The sequence below is a fragment of the Felis catus genome, chromosome D1 (genome assembly GCF_018350175.1).
Source record: "Felis catus isolate Fca126 chromosome D1, F.catus_Fca126_mat1.0, whole genome shotgun sequence".
Classification (NCBI taxonomy): domain Eukaryota; kingdom Metazoa; phylum Chordata; class Mammalia; order Carnivora; family Felidae; genus Felis; species Felis catus.
In genome coordinates this window covers 98,643,198-98,659,281 of record NC_058377.1, presented here as the reverse complement: position 1 = coordinate 98,659,281, position 16,084 = coordinate 98,643,198, and the positions used below count along the sequence as shown (strand labels likewise).

At 41.0% G+C, this 16,084-nt stretch overlaps 1 protein-coding gene across 3 annotated transcripts; it reads left to right on the top strand.

Moving 5' to 3' along the window:
* Positions 1-46: 46 nt before the first annotated feature.
* Positions 47-10,480, top strand: HARBI1 (harbinger transposase derived 1). Of its 3 annotated transcripts, none has more exons than XM_019812354.3 (3): positions 47-149; positions 1,212-2,042; positions 8,726-10,480. In XM_019812354.3, the coding sequence occupies exons 2-3, from the start codon at positions 1,373-1,375 to the stop codon at positions 9,103-9,105; spliced, it is 1,050 nt and encodes a 349-aa protein (XP_019667913.1). In that variant the 5' UTR covers positions 47-149; positions 1,212-1,372; the 3' UTR covers positions 9,106-10,480. The 3 variants fall into 3 exon arrangements, with proteins under 3 accessions (XP_019667913.1, XP_019667912.1, XP_044895158.1); XM_019812353.3 differs by lacking the exon at positions 47-149 and adding an exon at positions 153-253; XM_045039223.1 differs by lacking the exon at positions 47-149 and adding an exon at positions 943-1,094.
* The last annotated feature ends 5,604 nt before the right edge of the window (positions 10,481-16,084 follow it).

Sequence of the window (16,084 nt, the reverse complement as noted above, 5' to 3'; positions counted from 1 at the left end):
AAGTAAGGCGTAAAGAGGGGGGTCCTTGAAAGGGCGAGAACTTTTGGGCCGGGGGTGGAATGTGCGCCGCCTTTCCGCACGTAGTGGTGGCAACGGCAGTTGAGATGTGGCGTAGGGAGGACGCTGACGCAAGGGGGGCGGTGCCTATGGTGAGCGCCGTGGCGGCTAGTGCCAGGCCGCCGGTTCCGGAGGAGGGCAGGACGGGGCTGGGTGGGTGGGTGGGGAATGCTGGTAACCTGGCAGCCGCGGAGAGGTGGGTGATGGGCCTTGGCTGACTTTGAGTGGCCAGCGTAATCAGACTTCTAAGTTTCTGAGGTGCCTTTTAAAAGCGGCAGTGTCGCCTCCCAGCTTTAGCTATTCCAGGATCTTCTTTTTGAGCCTACCTTCCAATCTGTGTGGTCTTCCCTACTTTCTGGTCCTCAGCCTCAAGATTTAGATTTAGTGGGGAGAAGGGAAAGCCTGTTGTTAAAGCATATGACCTGCGTCCACCAGGCTGGGCTGTGGGTAGTTTTTTGCCCCTCCTCTCTTGTTAGACTGTTTTGAGCACCCCTCAACGTCCATCTTGTACTTAACAGGTGGAACCAGAGGGCTTGGATAATGAAACCCGCTGGAACCAATTCCTGCCCCGAATAGTTATGACATATCAGCTAGTTCGTGACTTGTGTAGTTAGGAGCAGACCTCTTTTACCTTAAGGATAACTTATGCTGTCGCCTCCATTAATTTTTTTTTTAAGATCTTATTTTTAAGTAATTTCTACACTCTACCTGGAGCTGGAACTTAAAACCAGATCAAGCATTGCAGGCTGTACAGATTGAGCCAGCCAGGCGCCCCACAACGTTAAGCTTTTGCTTTAACCAGTTTAAATGCCAGGCATTAAGTGAGCCACCAAAATCAACTTCCATGATCTATCTATATTTTTCTTTTTTTCTTTCTTTTTTTTTTCTTTCTTACAAACCCTTGTATTGAGGGCTGACTTTCAATAGATAGCAGTGAGGGAGCTGCTCTGCTACATGGGAAACAACTCCTATTATCTTTCAAACCAAAGTGAGCCTGTTGGGCAGCCATGAGCTAGTGGAGAAAAACCCAGTTACAGGTATAGCATCTTTTGCTTGGACAGAATGGAAATCTGAGAAAAGGAGCTGTTGTAGCCTTTGAATCACTTTGATGCCTTTGGTCGGTTTCTAATGCTTTTTTCTTCCAACCTTTACAGAGAGAAGATTACAAATGCCAGAACCATTTAACTGATGGATGCTGAACCATTTAGCTGCTGAACGCTGACACTTCTTTAAATACCTTCTTGGACCAACATCTTCACTGGGAGGAATTCAGGAAAAGTAGCAGAGGGAAGGAGAGATCACATTTGCATGTACCATGGCTATACCAATAACAGTGCTTGACTGTGATCTCTTGTTGTATGGCCGAGGTCACCGGACATTGGACCGCTTTAAGCTGGATGATGTGACCGATGAATATTTGATGTCCATGTATGGGTTTCCTCGACAGTTCATTTATTACTTGGTGGAACTCTTAGGGGCGAGTCTTTCTAGACCTACTCAGAGATCCAGGGCTATTAGCCCCGAGACACAAATCCTTGCAGCACTGGGCTTCTATACTTCAGGTTCCTTCCAGACTCGGATGGGAGACGCTATTGGAATCAGTCAGGCATCTATGAGTCGATGTGTTGCCAATGTCACTGAAGCACTTGTGGAAAGAGCCACACAGTTCATTCGCTTTCCAGCTGATGAAGCCTCCATGCAGGCTGTGAAGGATGAATTCTATGGGTTGGCAGGGATGCCAGGGGTGATAGGGGTGGTTGACTGTATCCATGTGGCAATCAAGGCACCAAATGCTGAAGATCTCTCCTATGTGAACCGCAAAGGTCTGCATTCTTTAAACTGCCTGATGGTGTGTGACATCAGAGGGGCATTAATGACTGTGGAGACCAACTGGCCAGGTAGCCTACAGGACTATGCTGTGCTACAGCAATCCTCCCTCAGTAGTCAGTTTGAAGCCGGAATGCACAAAGATAGCTGGCTGCTTGGTAAGTCTGCAGGTGTGAATGCTTCATTTTGTAGCTATAGAAAAATTATGTAGCAGAGCAGAATGAAATTTGAGAGTCTATAGACCTGAGTCTCAGTCCTGTCCTTTTTTTAATGAGACGTCAGGGGCACCTGGGTGGCTCAATCAGTTTAGTATCTGACTCTTGATTTTGGCTTGAGTCATGATCCCAGGATCGTGGTGTCAAACCCAGTGTAGGACTCCATGCTGAGCATGGAGTCTGCTTGGGATTCTCTCTTATTCTCTCTCTTTCTTCCTCTGCTCCTCTCCCGGGCTTGGACTCTCTCTTGAAAAAAAAAAAAAAAAAAAGACCTCAGGTGAGAACTCTCTGAACCTTAATTTTTTTTTTTTTAATCAACACTTAAAAAGACATTCATGAAATGTCATTTTAAAACATAGCATTTGACCCAGATCTTCACTTCTAAGGATTTATCTTGAGGCATTTCTTCATAAATAAGAACAGTAGTTGGGATGTCTGGGTATGTCAGTTAAGCGGCTGACTTTAGGTCAAGTCATGATCTCAAAGTTCGTGAGTTCAAGCCCGGCATCCAGCTCTCTGCTGTCAGTGCAGAGTCTGCTTTAGATTCTCTGTTCTCCTCTCCCTCTGCCCCTCCCCTGTTCATTCTGTCTCTTTCTCTCTCTCGCTCTCAAAAATAAAATAAGCACAAAGAAAGTGTATTCAATAAATAAATATGAGTAGCGGTGATGTGAAGTAAAATAACATTGCAGCAGTGTTTTATAGTTGGGAAAAAAAGCAACAACAACCCTACAAAAACATTCCCCTTAAATACAGCCAAAATATTTAACCAGTACAGATCTGGTTAAATACAGTACACCCATATAACTGAGCCTGAATTCTTATCATGTGTAAAATGTTAAAAATAATGCCAACAGTAGTAATACCTCTTGTTAAGATCAAGTGATATATACGAGAGTTCACTATAAAGTATTGTACAAATATATTTGTGTGATATAAGACACTGTGGTGTCTCTATGAAAATGATAGCAGTGCACTTACACAGTTCTTATGGGAACTGACTTCACAGATCTGCCCAAATGCTATTGGGAAGCCTGACTTAACGATGTAAGTAGGACACGAACCCATTCAAAACTGAGCAGTGCGCACTGAGGTGACTGCACAGCTGAGAGGAATATGGTTGGGCAATAGCGATAATACCCTTGAGCTTGGCAGCTTAGTTCTCTTTGTTTGTTTTAAAGCACTGCTCTTATGTGAGCAGTAGGACAAAGGTTTTCTTCTATACAACATACTACGTAAGAGACAAAAAGAAACCTGAATGATTGGAAGACCTCTCTTTCAAAACCACTGATCATATCTGCACTGCATGTACTTATAACAGTGTTCAACATGACATAGGCACTCAGGAATTATTTCTCTTTGATATCCTTTTATTTCTCCCATGTTCCAAGTGGGAAGAGACTGCTGTCACGCTGATTGGGTTAGAGCTGCTGGGGTACCACATGCAACGTCTTGGAACCCTGATTTTCTTGAGTTCTTGCTTCTACACACCATCTTCAGTTACCACCTTCTCTTTACCCTACCAGACCTTTATCTTAATCCCACCTTGTGCCTTTTTTGAGCTTTCAAAGTTTTTTTTCAAACAAGTCACACCAAGACATGAAAGAAAGTCTGTTTTGCAAGTATCTCATCTAGTTACTTCTGCAGCTGTGAGACTTCTTGGTTCCAAGCTCATTTCTTATGAAATCACTTTGGTGCCTCTACTATAAAGCCAGCTAAAACATACTGAGCACTTAGAATTTGTCAGGCAATGTTGTAAGCACTTTGCATTAGATTATCTCACTTAATCCTTATAAAAACTCTTGAGTTAAATACTAATATTACCAACATTTTTGTGGATGAGGAAATTAAGGCAGAGTATCTAAGCCACTTGTGGTTAACTTTTAAAACTAGGTCACATGAAGAATTAACTGTATTCAGCAAATACTCCCTTTGCTAAGGACCTCAAGGTCATGTAGGAATTACTTACTCCCTTTTCCTTCACACCTTGGGACCCCAGATTCAGTTGGAAATATGGCTTTAGTTTTTTGAGGTGTTTACAGGACATAGTTGGAAATAAGGAAAAACTGCCTTTTTTTTTTTTTTTTTTTTTTTTTTTTTTTTTTTTTTTTTTAAGTAGGCTCTACGCCCACAGGGTTTGATCTCATGACCCGGAGATCAGCAGTCGCATGCCGTCATGAATGAACCATCCAGGCATCCCAACTCTGACAAACTTTTATATACTTTTTTGATTCCCTTCTTTACAGGAAGAGTGAAAGTGGGAGAGATGGATATGGCAGCAACATTGAAAAAATGTTTATTAAGCCGGTTTTGGTACCGGCTACATGCTAGGTAGGCACTAGGGATGAGAAAAATATACCCATGTGGAAATTGATTCCCTTAATACTAGCAATTCTAGCACATACCCCTTGCAAAGCCTCCATGAACTCTAACAAGAAAACTAGTTTAAAGAGCCCTGAACTAGTACAGTATTTCACAAATTTTCCAAATCAAGAGTTATCCGGAGAATTTATTAAAAATACACATCACGGGACCACATCAAACTTTGGGAGTGAGAATCTTCAAAGAAAGCCTCTAGATCTCCTTTTTAATAGATCCCTCAAATGATTCATACAAATAGATAAATCTATAAAACACTGGTATCTAAAAGTTGTGGGGATAATATGGGGTAATAATTTAGGGGAAGATTGGCAGGATTAGAAGAATGGCAAGATGTTAAAAAAGAGAAGATGGCTGATTATAGGGGCACCTGGGTGGTTCAGTCAGTTAAGCATCTAACTCATGGTTTTGGCTCAGGTCATAATCTCATGGTTCATGAATTCAAGCCCCATGTCGGGTTCTGCACTGATAGCATGGAGCCTGCTTGGGATCCTCTCTCTTCTCTCTTTTCGCCCCTCCCCTGCTCATGCTCTCTCTCTCTCAAAATAAATGTATATATATATATATATATATATATATATATATATATATATATATATATAAAGGCTGATTGTATCTTTTTATTTTTTTTTATTTTTTTTCAACGTTTATTTATTTTTGGGACAGAGAGAGACAGAGCATGAACGGGAAAGGGGCAGAGAGAGAGGGAGACACAGAATTGGAAACAGGCTCCAGGCTCTGAGCCATCAGCCCAGAGCCTGATGCGGGGCTCGAACTCACGGACCGCGAGATCGTGACCTGGCTGAAGTTGGACGCTTAACCGACTGCGCCACCCAGGCGCCCCAAGGCTGATTGTTTCTTAACGCCATAGTTCTGTTTGCCAAATGTAGAATTAACCAGATTCCTTTTGTTGTTGTTTTTAATTTGTTTTATGTTTTGTTTTTAGTATGAAATCATTTTTATAAAAATTTAAAACCAAGAGCAATATTATATTGCTTAGATACAATATAAACAAATGGGGGAAAATGACAAAATTCAGAATAGTGTTTTCATCAAAGGGGTGTATGGGAGATCCTGTGTGTGTGTGTGTGTGTGTGTGTGTGTGTTTGGCATATTTTCACCATGGGTGTCATCCCTTCATGTCCTTCTCATGTCTCCCTTCAGAACTGCATTACCTAATTCCTCTTCTCTAAATGTACCGCAAACGATTCAGCCTGAGTTCTTATTTCTTCAGCTCTTGGCCTAGTATTGTTAAGCAGCTTTGGGTAAGATCTGCCAGAATGTCTTGTGGATGACTGATCATGTAAGCAATTGTAATCTGTTTAACAATTCTGATCCTAATCCCCTCCTGAGTGTCTGGTTTTCAGTGGTGCTTGGATTATAACCAGTTAATAACGATGGAGCATTTTATGAAAGGTCTGCATTAAGTAGCTTGTTTTTTATGTCTCCACATCTAATGCTCATACTATTTCTTAGAGAAACGTATAACAAATACCATTTAGTATCTCTGTGCTTTGGCATTCATCTTAATGTTTATCTTACTCTCTTTTACAGCATTACACCATTGTTTTCCTGACTCTGAGTCTGACATTAGTGTTTAGTGACTAGCTCCTTCTCTTTCCTTTGCCTGGCATATCAGAGGACGGCTGACATATATTTTGATCTTCTCATTTATAAAATGAGTTCAGTAATATCTTACCTGGCAGAGTTGGGATTGGATAATAAGGAATAATTCTTTTGAAGGGCCCAGCACGGTGCCTGCTACATAGTAGGTATTCAATGAATCACTGATACTATTTTCATTATTATTTTCAGCATCAGTTTCTTAAATTCAGTATTTAGTAGGTGGAGCTCAACTAAGATAGTTTGTACTTAAGGAGGAAGTCAACTAAATGTAAAATTTGAAAATGTTATGAGGCTTCTTAAATATTTAAAGCTAATCCGGTACACCTACAAATAATACAATGTTGTATGTCAATTATGTGTAAGTAAAAACATTTAAAAAAAAAATTTGGTGGGATGGGGCACCTGTCTGGCTCATTTGGTAGAGCGTGCAACTCTTGATCTTGGGGTTGTGGGTTCGAGCCTCATATTAGTTGTAGAGATTACTTAAAAATAAAATCTGGTGCCTGGGTGCCTCAGTTGGTTGAGTGTCCGACTTCGGTTCAGGTCATGATCTCATGGTTGGTGGGTTCGAGCCCCTTGTCCAGCTCTGTGCTGACAGCTCAGAGCCTGGAGCCTGCTTCAGATTCTGTGTCTCCCTCTCTCTCTGCCCCTCCCCTGCTCTCGCTCTGTCTCTCTCTCTCTCTCAAAAGTAAATAAACATTAAAAAATAAAATAAAATCTTTTAAAAAATAATAAAAGAAATAAATTTTTAAAAGTTTATTTATTTTGAGAGAGAGCTCAAGCAGGAGAGGGGCAGAGAGAGAGGGAGAGAAAGAGAATCCCAATACACACTGAGAGTGCAGATACAATATAAACAAATGCAGAGAAGTACCAACTTGCATAATAGCTGTGTTCCTGACCCACTATCAGTTTTGGTATGTAGTTATGGACTGTTCAGAGAGTCAGGGCACTGTTCCAAAACATACACAACTCCTTTCTCTCATGAACCATGAGCTGAAATCAAGAGTCGGATGCTTAACTGACTGAGCCACCCAGGTGCCCCTAAAAAATTTTTTTTAAATAAAGTTAATCTAGTTCTTTAAAAGGTAAGCTTCTGAGAGAAAGGAATTGTGTATGTTTTGGGACAGTGCCCCGACTCTCTGAACCGTCCATAACTACATACCAAAACTGATAGTGGGTCAGGAACACAGCTATTGTGCAAGTTGGTACTCTCAAGTTGTCTCAGATTTCTAAGGGGTTGTGCCTCTGTGTGAGACATTTCATCCCCCAGGCCGGCTGTAGTGAGTCAGGACAATTAAGCATTATAGAAACATTGTACTGTTGTAACATTGCATCCCAGCCTTGTATTGTATTTTGTTCTTAGCATTGCCTGAGATCATTTGATAAGCAAGTCACCTTAGGAAAATGCCTTGCATATATTATTTTAACTGACTTATGATCTGATTTCCTTATCACTGTTACTATTTGTATCATTGTATTTATATGAAATTCTACCAGTTTCTGTTACAAAGCACTGTTCTAGCGAATGTAATATCTAGGAACACCTGAGGTCTGATCTCTGCCACAGGTGCTGGGACTTTGATCTTATTGTTCTTAGCACTGGGAGGATGAATGATTATTGTCCATGAGATATGCACTCTGAAATCCGTAGGTAGTGCTTTCAGACCTGACACTGTAATGGTAAGGTTAGAAATTTTCCTCACAAGTGTTGGGAGCTTTCCTGGAAGAACTCTCTCTTTCTCTCTTGTACTTTTTCTCTTTGGAGATTTTGAAGGTTTGCTTGCTATATGATAGTTTTTACTAACCTTTTTCAAAATTATTTTTTAATGTTCGTTTTCAAGAGAGACAGAGACAGAGAATGAGCAGGGGAGGGGCAGAGAGAGAGGGAGACACAGAATCTGAAGCAGGCTCCAGGCTCTGAGCTGTCAGCACAGAGCCTGACGCGGGGCTCAAACTCACGAGCCGCGAGATCATGACCTGAGCTGAAGTCAGACCTTCAACCAACTGAGCCACCCAGGTGCCCCCTAACCTTTTATTAAAGAACAAGATCTCTGAGTTTAGAAAGTCAGGGATTTTATTTCCTTCAGTGCCTTCACCTTCTTCCCACATTTTTTTCAGACTTGGCTGTTTGGTTGGTTGTTTGTTTTTAAAGCTGTCAGCCTTTTTCTGTGTTGGTTTAAACCAAGGATATTTCCAGCCAAGACCCATGTCTTACTGCTCGTGATCCTAGCATGCCTTCTTTTTACCACAACATTTCCCTCTTGGTTTTTCTGGGGCATGGTGGCTCCAGAGTCTGTTGCATCCATTCTCTATATATGTTCCTAGATTTTCCTTTCTGTTTGTATTCCAATTAGAATGACTTATTATTGGGGGCCTGGGTGGCGCAGTCAGTTAAGCGTCCGACTTCAGCTCAGGTCACGATCTCGCGGTCCGTGAATTCGAGCCCCGCGTCAGGCTCTGCGCTGATGGCTCAGAGCCTGGAGCCTGTTTCCGATTCTGTGTCTCCCTCTCTCTCTGCCCCTCCCCCATTCATGCTCTGTCTCTCTCTGTCCCAAAAATAAATAAACGTTAAAAAAAAATTAAAAAAAAAAATGACTTATCATTTCTTTGGACCTTCCCCACAGGTGACAATTCCTTCTTTCTCCGTACTTGGCTCATGACCCCCCTTCACATTCCTGAAACTCCAGCGGAATATCGCTATAATATGGCCCATTCTGCTACTCACAGTGTGATTGAGAAGACCTTCCGAACCCTCTGTTCCCGATTCCGCTGCCTGGATGGATCCAAAGGGGCACTGCAGTACTCACCAGAAAAGTCCAGCCACATTATCTTGGCTTGCTGTGTCCTCCACAACATCTCCCTGGAGCATGGGATGGATGTTTGGTCCTCTCCAATGACAGGACCCATGGAACAGCCCCCTGAGGAAGAGTATGAGCACATGGAGTCCCTGGACCTAGAGGCTGACCGAATACGTCAAGAGCTGATGCTCACTCATTTTAGCTAATGTGAAATCTGGGGGCAAGGGAAACTTTTCCAGGAGGAGTTGGGACAAACTTTCGCCCTCACCGCCCCATACAGAGTCCCATCATCTAGCATGAATGAGTATGTGGACACTTGTCACAAATCGACATTTAATCTGTGTGTTTTAGAAGGGTTGTGGCTATGCCAGGGTATCTTGATAACGTTTGCAAATATATTAGCTAAACCAAAAACAAGACAATAAATAGTTCCCTGCTATCCAGTGAACTCCAGGTTGAGCCCCACTCATTTGAAAAGTCACTAGTAGTAGACATTTATGGTTGTGCCCGCAAAATCAAAGCAAAGGGGAAAACGGCGCTCAGCCAGATATTTTTTGTCTGTTTCTTAAGTTATGTGGAGATTTCAAATGAAAACTATATGTGTTTGTCCTAAATTAGTAGGTGGGATTATTAGGTGGAACTTTCTACTTTGCTGCCTATATAGACATCATCTGAGACAAGCGTAAAGAGTAAATGTGAGTTCGGGAATGGTTTTTGGACATAAGTGAGTGGCTGCTAATCTGAGTTTGCAGCCTTGTGTTTTTAAGAGGATGCTGGGGACAGTCTGAGACCTCCATCTTTCTGTAGTAGTTGGACTGTGACTTGCAGTTGGTTTCTAGGGAGAACATCTGGATTCCAATCTCCTCTTTCCAACCCAGAGGAGAAGTTAGAGGATAAATGGGTTTAAGACCCCAATCAGCTCAAAGAAGACAAGTAAAATATAGATAAAATAGCAAGTTTACACTTTACAGATCTAAAGACCCTGGTAGATTGATGGACAGAGGAGATTCACCCAGGTTTTGACAGCTCACATCTAAATAGATCACATTTCTTATGTTCATGATGTTAGAATATCCGTTTGGCCATTCTGCTCTGAAATTCATTGTACAGAAAGAAGACTTTGAGAATAAAAAGATACATGAAAGTAGTAAGAAAGTGAAGTAAAAAGAACATAGTTTCTTGGTGTGAAATGAATTTTGGCATTAGACCTATTTGGATATCTTGCAAAATCATGGACAGAATTTCCCAGGAAATGAATAATCCCCACCAAGTCTTATTCTAAAATTACACTGATATAAAAACAACCTAATTGGAATAAAGGAAGTGTGAATTAGGTTCACACATTGGTGCCTCTGCTGGGACAAAAAAGAGACTTTCCTGAGGATTGTCTTGTTCCTGGTTTCTCATCAACTCACCATGTGATACCTCAGAATTGTCCTCTTGGATCATTTCCTACCTGCCTTTGGCAGTGTTAATCTGGTGATTTTCAAAGTAAAGAAATGAACAGCTGATGACAGAAGAAATTTGGAAATAAACTGAGGGTGACTCATCCCCAAGATTAAAAACAATTATGGATTATTATCTGCTGTTTATTTCTACTCCAAATGCTATTTCCCAGCATCATTCTACTCTATAAAGAGTGGGTCCATGTGGCAGGAGGTTGAGCTTGATGTGTACAATGATGTCATTGAGATGACAATGGACCGCAAAGAGGTGCCTGAGAATGTTAGTTCTCTTTCTGTAGAGGTGTCCTGTTACATATTCTTCCTTTGTAAAAGCTAACCTGTGACCAGGCTTGCTTTGTCCCCTTCATGAGGCAATATTTTAATTCTTGCGGTCTTTCCAAGCATCCTGAGATGGGTATTTTTCCCTACAGAGTTTTGGTTCTGTTGTGCATATTGCATGAGGAAAGGGTTACTTGACATCCACATATCATAAGTGCCAAAGTGGAATGTGAACTTAGAAAGTGTCTGGCATTTTAGCCCGAAAAACTACATTAAAGGAAACTTGGGGCTTTTCACAACTTAACTCACTAGATGGTAACATGAAGCCTGAGTGGGAGGGACAGTCTTGGAGAGATTTCAGAAGTAATTTTAAGTCTATTACTTGCACACCAAAGATAATTTCTAAGTGCTGAAGTGACTGAATATTGGCTAGCAGTGCTTTTCCCTGGGAGCATTTTATTTCCTAATAATTCCACAGAGTAACTGTTCAAATCTATTTCTTTAATCTCCTTTCAACCTGAATTTTTACAGGCCAGGATTTTTTCAGTCCTTGGTTACAATTTCCCTAAAATGATCTAGGGGTGGGATCAGGGTCTGTACTTCGATTGCTAAGGGTTTGCCCTTAGGGACTTTTCATAAGTGCCTGAGAAGTCTTCTCTTGAGGTCCTTACTGTGGATTTTTAGTATCTTCCTGGTACAGTTTTGGGAAAGAGTCAAGGATTATGCCTGTCTTATGTAAGCTTCATCTTCCTGTAGATGATGCCATCTGGTCAGCCCAGAAGTTTTCCAGATTTGCCCTTAGATGTTTCAAGACAGCAAAGTCCCAGGATATATTAAGATAAAACCACAATATTGGGTCATCACTGGTTTGCCAATTTCAAATTCTACACAAGAGAGACCACAAACATATTCTTAGTTTAAAATGAACTGAACAGAGATGGGTCTCCTTTCCTGACCCTTGGACTGTAAAGGATATCTAGCAAGTTAATCTAAGTTGAGACTAATGGGGTCATATAGTAAAGACATATAAGAGGCGGGAGGGGTAAAATAGAAGCTAGACAGATAACAGACACTGATTGTATCCCAACCTGAAATGATAAAACAGCTCTCGGACTGAGCTTAGCAGTTGCTGTCCCTGACAATGGAAGGCAAGTTAGGAAAAAAGAGAGAAATCAAGGATACTTAATCATTGTGTGTACGCATAACATGTCTTCAGGGCCTGTATTGCTCTGTAGATCCCACCCAGATTTTACGAAATTGTGAGAATAAGATAACAGTTAAGTGAGAGTTGGTTGATCATGAGAATGTCAATGCAAGAAGGAAGGGAAAATACTAGCTGAATGCTGGGAACACTCCAGTTCTCTAACACATAAAATTCACAGGAGTTTTTGTTGTTTTCATGACTACACTTTAAACCCCCTTTGTGATAATCAAATGAGAGTGATGAGATCTCTGATACTAGAAAGGAGCAAGGAAAATAAACCTCGGAATCAGAAGTTAGTACATTTCAAAAGAAAAAAGATCCAGGGGCTCCTGGGTGCCTCAGTCAGGTAAGCATCTAAATATTGATTTTGGCTCAGGTCATGATCTCACTGTTTGTAGGATCAAGCCCCACGTCAGACTCCACGCTAACAGCATGGAGCCTGGAGCCTGCTTGGGGTTCTTGCTCTCCCTCTCTCTCTGCCCCTCCCCAACTCGCACAGTTGCACAGTCTCTCTCTCTAAATAATAAACATTAAAACATTAAAAAAAAAAAAAGAAAAGGAAAACAGTCCAATTGAAAGCAATCTCTATGTGTGTCCAACAAAACAGTAAGGATCTATCATTCTGCTGAGACTTTAACCCTTACATATATATCATAAACATGTTTATGAAAGGGCTGATTTGTCATTCTAGAGTCTTAACATGTTCATATGATTCAATCTATTGATAAATTGTGCCACTGAAAGCTTATCCTGTATAAATAATTCCGAAGAAGGAAACATCTATAATTCTACTGTGAATGATTTACCCGCTGTTCTGGGATCTCTCTCCTTCACTGGGCTGCTCCTATATCATTACCCTGCTTCTACCTTTACCATCCAGCCCAAAGTGTGTACATTACCCCAGAGTGCCATAAGACCAGGCTACAAAGGAACAGAACAGAATTGCAACTACAACTGGCTTGTCATTTGGCTGCTCGAGTCCCAATTCCTCTTCCTGGAATCCCTAATAAGATGACTCATGGTACTGCACAGGGTTCTTTCATCCTAGGTTCAGGCCTGATTTCTATTATGCAGAGTGTAGTCGATGTTTTTTAGAGCCCAGAGCCAATACAAGGAAGTTTCCTTCCCTTCTCTCCTTTTCCTTCCTTTCACCCTTCATCCCAAGCAAATCCTCCATGTCTACAAGTGCCAATCCTCTTTTCCTGGCTTAGTCTTTACAAGTTCCTTACATGTGATTGACATGGATTTACAATCCTTACAAGTGGTTGACAGTGGCTATGTCCATTCTTAGGGTAACCAACTGTCCTGGTTTGCCCAGAGCCATTGCAGTGTTAGCATTGAAAGTTCCCTGTACTGGGAAACCCCTTAATCCTCAGCTCATTGGGACAGATGGTCACCCTACTTCAGGAGAAGTGTTATCTTACCTTCAAGGGGGTGGCTCCCCCAGGAGAGCCATAATACAATACATAGCCATAATACAATACAAGCCATAATACAAGCCAATACAAGCCATAATACAAAAAGCAATAATCAACATAATAATGAATTAAGTCTTAACACTGGTATGTAAGTATCAGTGATATATCCCAGTATGATCTTTACTCTGCCCACTTGGTTTAAGTCTCCCTCAATGTGAGGTCATTCCTATAGGTTTGAGAATTTCAACTCCTGATCTCTTGTGATCTACTCTTCTGTCCAACTTGACTTTTCCATAAGAGCCAGCAGTAGTTTACCGTCACACTGAATCCTAAATCCACCCTTGAAAAGAAACAGTTCTCTAGAGAAATTTATCTATAGAGATGCAACTCTGCCTGCAGAATAAATCATCTTTTTCATGGTTTCACAGAGCAGTTTAGCCTCAACTTATAAAATAGCTCCATTTTCAGGTGATGGTTTTAGATTTATATTTGCATACCCTTCAGGTGTTTTTCCCAAAATAAAAGTCTCCCATTTTTGAAGACTGAAAACTTCTTGTAGCCTTGAAATTAGTTTCTTTAGTTTTTCTCACTGAAATCAAGGTTTCAAAATAATGTTGTTATTTGGGTCAAATTTGAATGAGGGCTATAGCTTTAGATGCTTATGCCCCACAAGCCTTTCTAAGAAGGAAGCTTCTCTAAAACATGTATTCTGGGAATAGAATCTCAGTCCTGGATGACAGCAAAGGAAAGTCTATTTGTTGCTCCTCATCTGGCTTCAGGAATGTGGCAGAGACTGCTTATTTAGTTGACACTTAGTATCCTTTTGCTCTTGACTTTGAGAACTGCCCAGGATAAAGACTAATTCCCAATTAGGTGTGGCTATGTGACTAAATTCTGGCCAGTGGAATATAAGTGGAAATGTCCTGTGCTATTTTCAAGATATGTCCTTATGGCAGGAGACATGCCTTTCCTCTTTCAGCTTCCTGCTAGTTGGAATGTAGACATGATGGCTAGAATTTGAACAGCTGCCTTGGACCTGGGATAAAAGCCACTTATTGAACATGTCAAAGGAACAAGATGGAAGCCTGGTTCCTGATACCAAATAGGCACACCTTACCCTAGGGTGTGTATCTCTGGATTTCTTTTACATGATGGAGAAATACACTTCTACTTTGCTTCCTCACTCTTTTTGTTTAAGTGCAATAGGTCCTAATTGTAAATAAAAAGGTTACAATTATCTCTTTCCAAGAGCAGCAATACCTATTACACAGAAAATGTTTGGAGGCAACATACACATCCAACAATGGGGAGCAAGATCAGTATACCCTCTCAATGGAATATTGTGCAATTGTTAAAAATAACAACTATTAAAGACTTAATAGGGAAATGATACAATGGGAAACAATAACACTTGTATCTCTGCTTAAACTTTAAAACATTATGCAGGCTATTTCTTAGGACTGCATGGGAACATGAACAAATCAAAACTTGGTGTTTTTTTTTAAGTTTATTTATTTTGAGAGAGAGAGAGAGAGAGAGAGAGAGAGAGAGATAGAAAGAGAGGGAGAGAGACAATCCCACACAAACTCCACACTATCAGCACAAAGCCTGATGAGGGGCTTGAACCCACAAGCCACGAGATCACGACCTGAACCCAAATCAAGAGTCAGATGCTCAACCAACTGAGCCACCCAGGCACCCCAAAACTTTGTGTTTTGGAAGTGGATTATTCAATTCTTTCTTTTTGAAGACTTTTATAAATGTTGCTATGTTTCCTCATTTTTAAGTCCCCTAAAACAGTAGTAGACAACAAAAGCCCAGTGTTTCATCCTCATATTATGGATGCTGATTCTATCCTGCATTATATATATGAGTTGTCCCTTGAACATTGTCATGGACTTAAAGGAGATTTTTAAAAACTATAATAAATTATAAATAAAGGTAATGTTGTAAGGATGTGACCTTTCACTTTGATTAGATTATAAGCTCTTTAAGGGCTTGGACTATCATTTCTTTTTTACGCCTTTACTCTCCCCTTAGGGGGGGACTTACGGTAGCTGTATAATTGCTCACACTTGGTAATCCATATTTGGAGTGATCTATGTGATTTATTGAATTGTACCTAGGATGTACATATTAATTCACACTTGTGCTGAGAATATTAATTTGTCTACTACAAGACTTCAGAAAGGGACTATTGCTGTGATGATGAAAATTTCAACTTTTGCCGGTTCTGAACCCAAGGAAAATTTTGATCATCACGTAAGAAGCACACCCGTGGCTCCAGGCCTTTGAAAGAAAATTTTAAAAAGCATACGTGTATTTTTTTTTTCCTGCCTTAAGTTCCGCCTACAAACCCCTGAATTTTTCCAACTTCTCTTTGCTGTGTTTTATGGGACCTAAAGTGGAACTTTAACAGCGTTGACTCACTTGGTTTCTCAGTCTGGATTCTCTCTCATTGTCTGTGCCTCTGTCATGTATATGTATGTTTATTTTTATGTACCTCACTGTCCGTGAGGGAACTAAGAGTCACACTTGCTCAGTTGGGATCATGTTGGGAGTCCATAACTTAGTTGCTGAACTGGTAAGTGTTATTGTGCTATGCCTTGATCTCCAACACTCAAGAAAAACTCCGGTGCTCCAAACAACTTCGCTGGCAAGCAACACAGAAAATGGCAGAAGCACCGGCTACTTTACTCCGCCGCTTATGATCTGGGTTTGTTTATTCATGCCTTGGCCGGGAGTCGGACCTAGGGTTGGAGCGGAGCAGTTTTTCGGCGCTCGACTGCATCTCCTTGAACGATTGGCTGGGCGCTCATCCTATGATGTCTGGGCCGTT

Excerpts from the sequence above, each read along its gene's own strand:
- HARBI1 (XM_019812354.3), top strand. The coding sequence starts at position 1,373 with ATGGCTATACCAATAACAGTGCTTGACTGTGATCTCTTGTTGTATGGC. Across the intron at positions 2,043-8,725 it reads CAAAGATAGCTGGCTGCTTG|GTGACAATTCCTTCTTTCTC; the intron begins GTAAGTCTGCAG and ends CCTTCCCCACAG.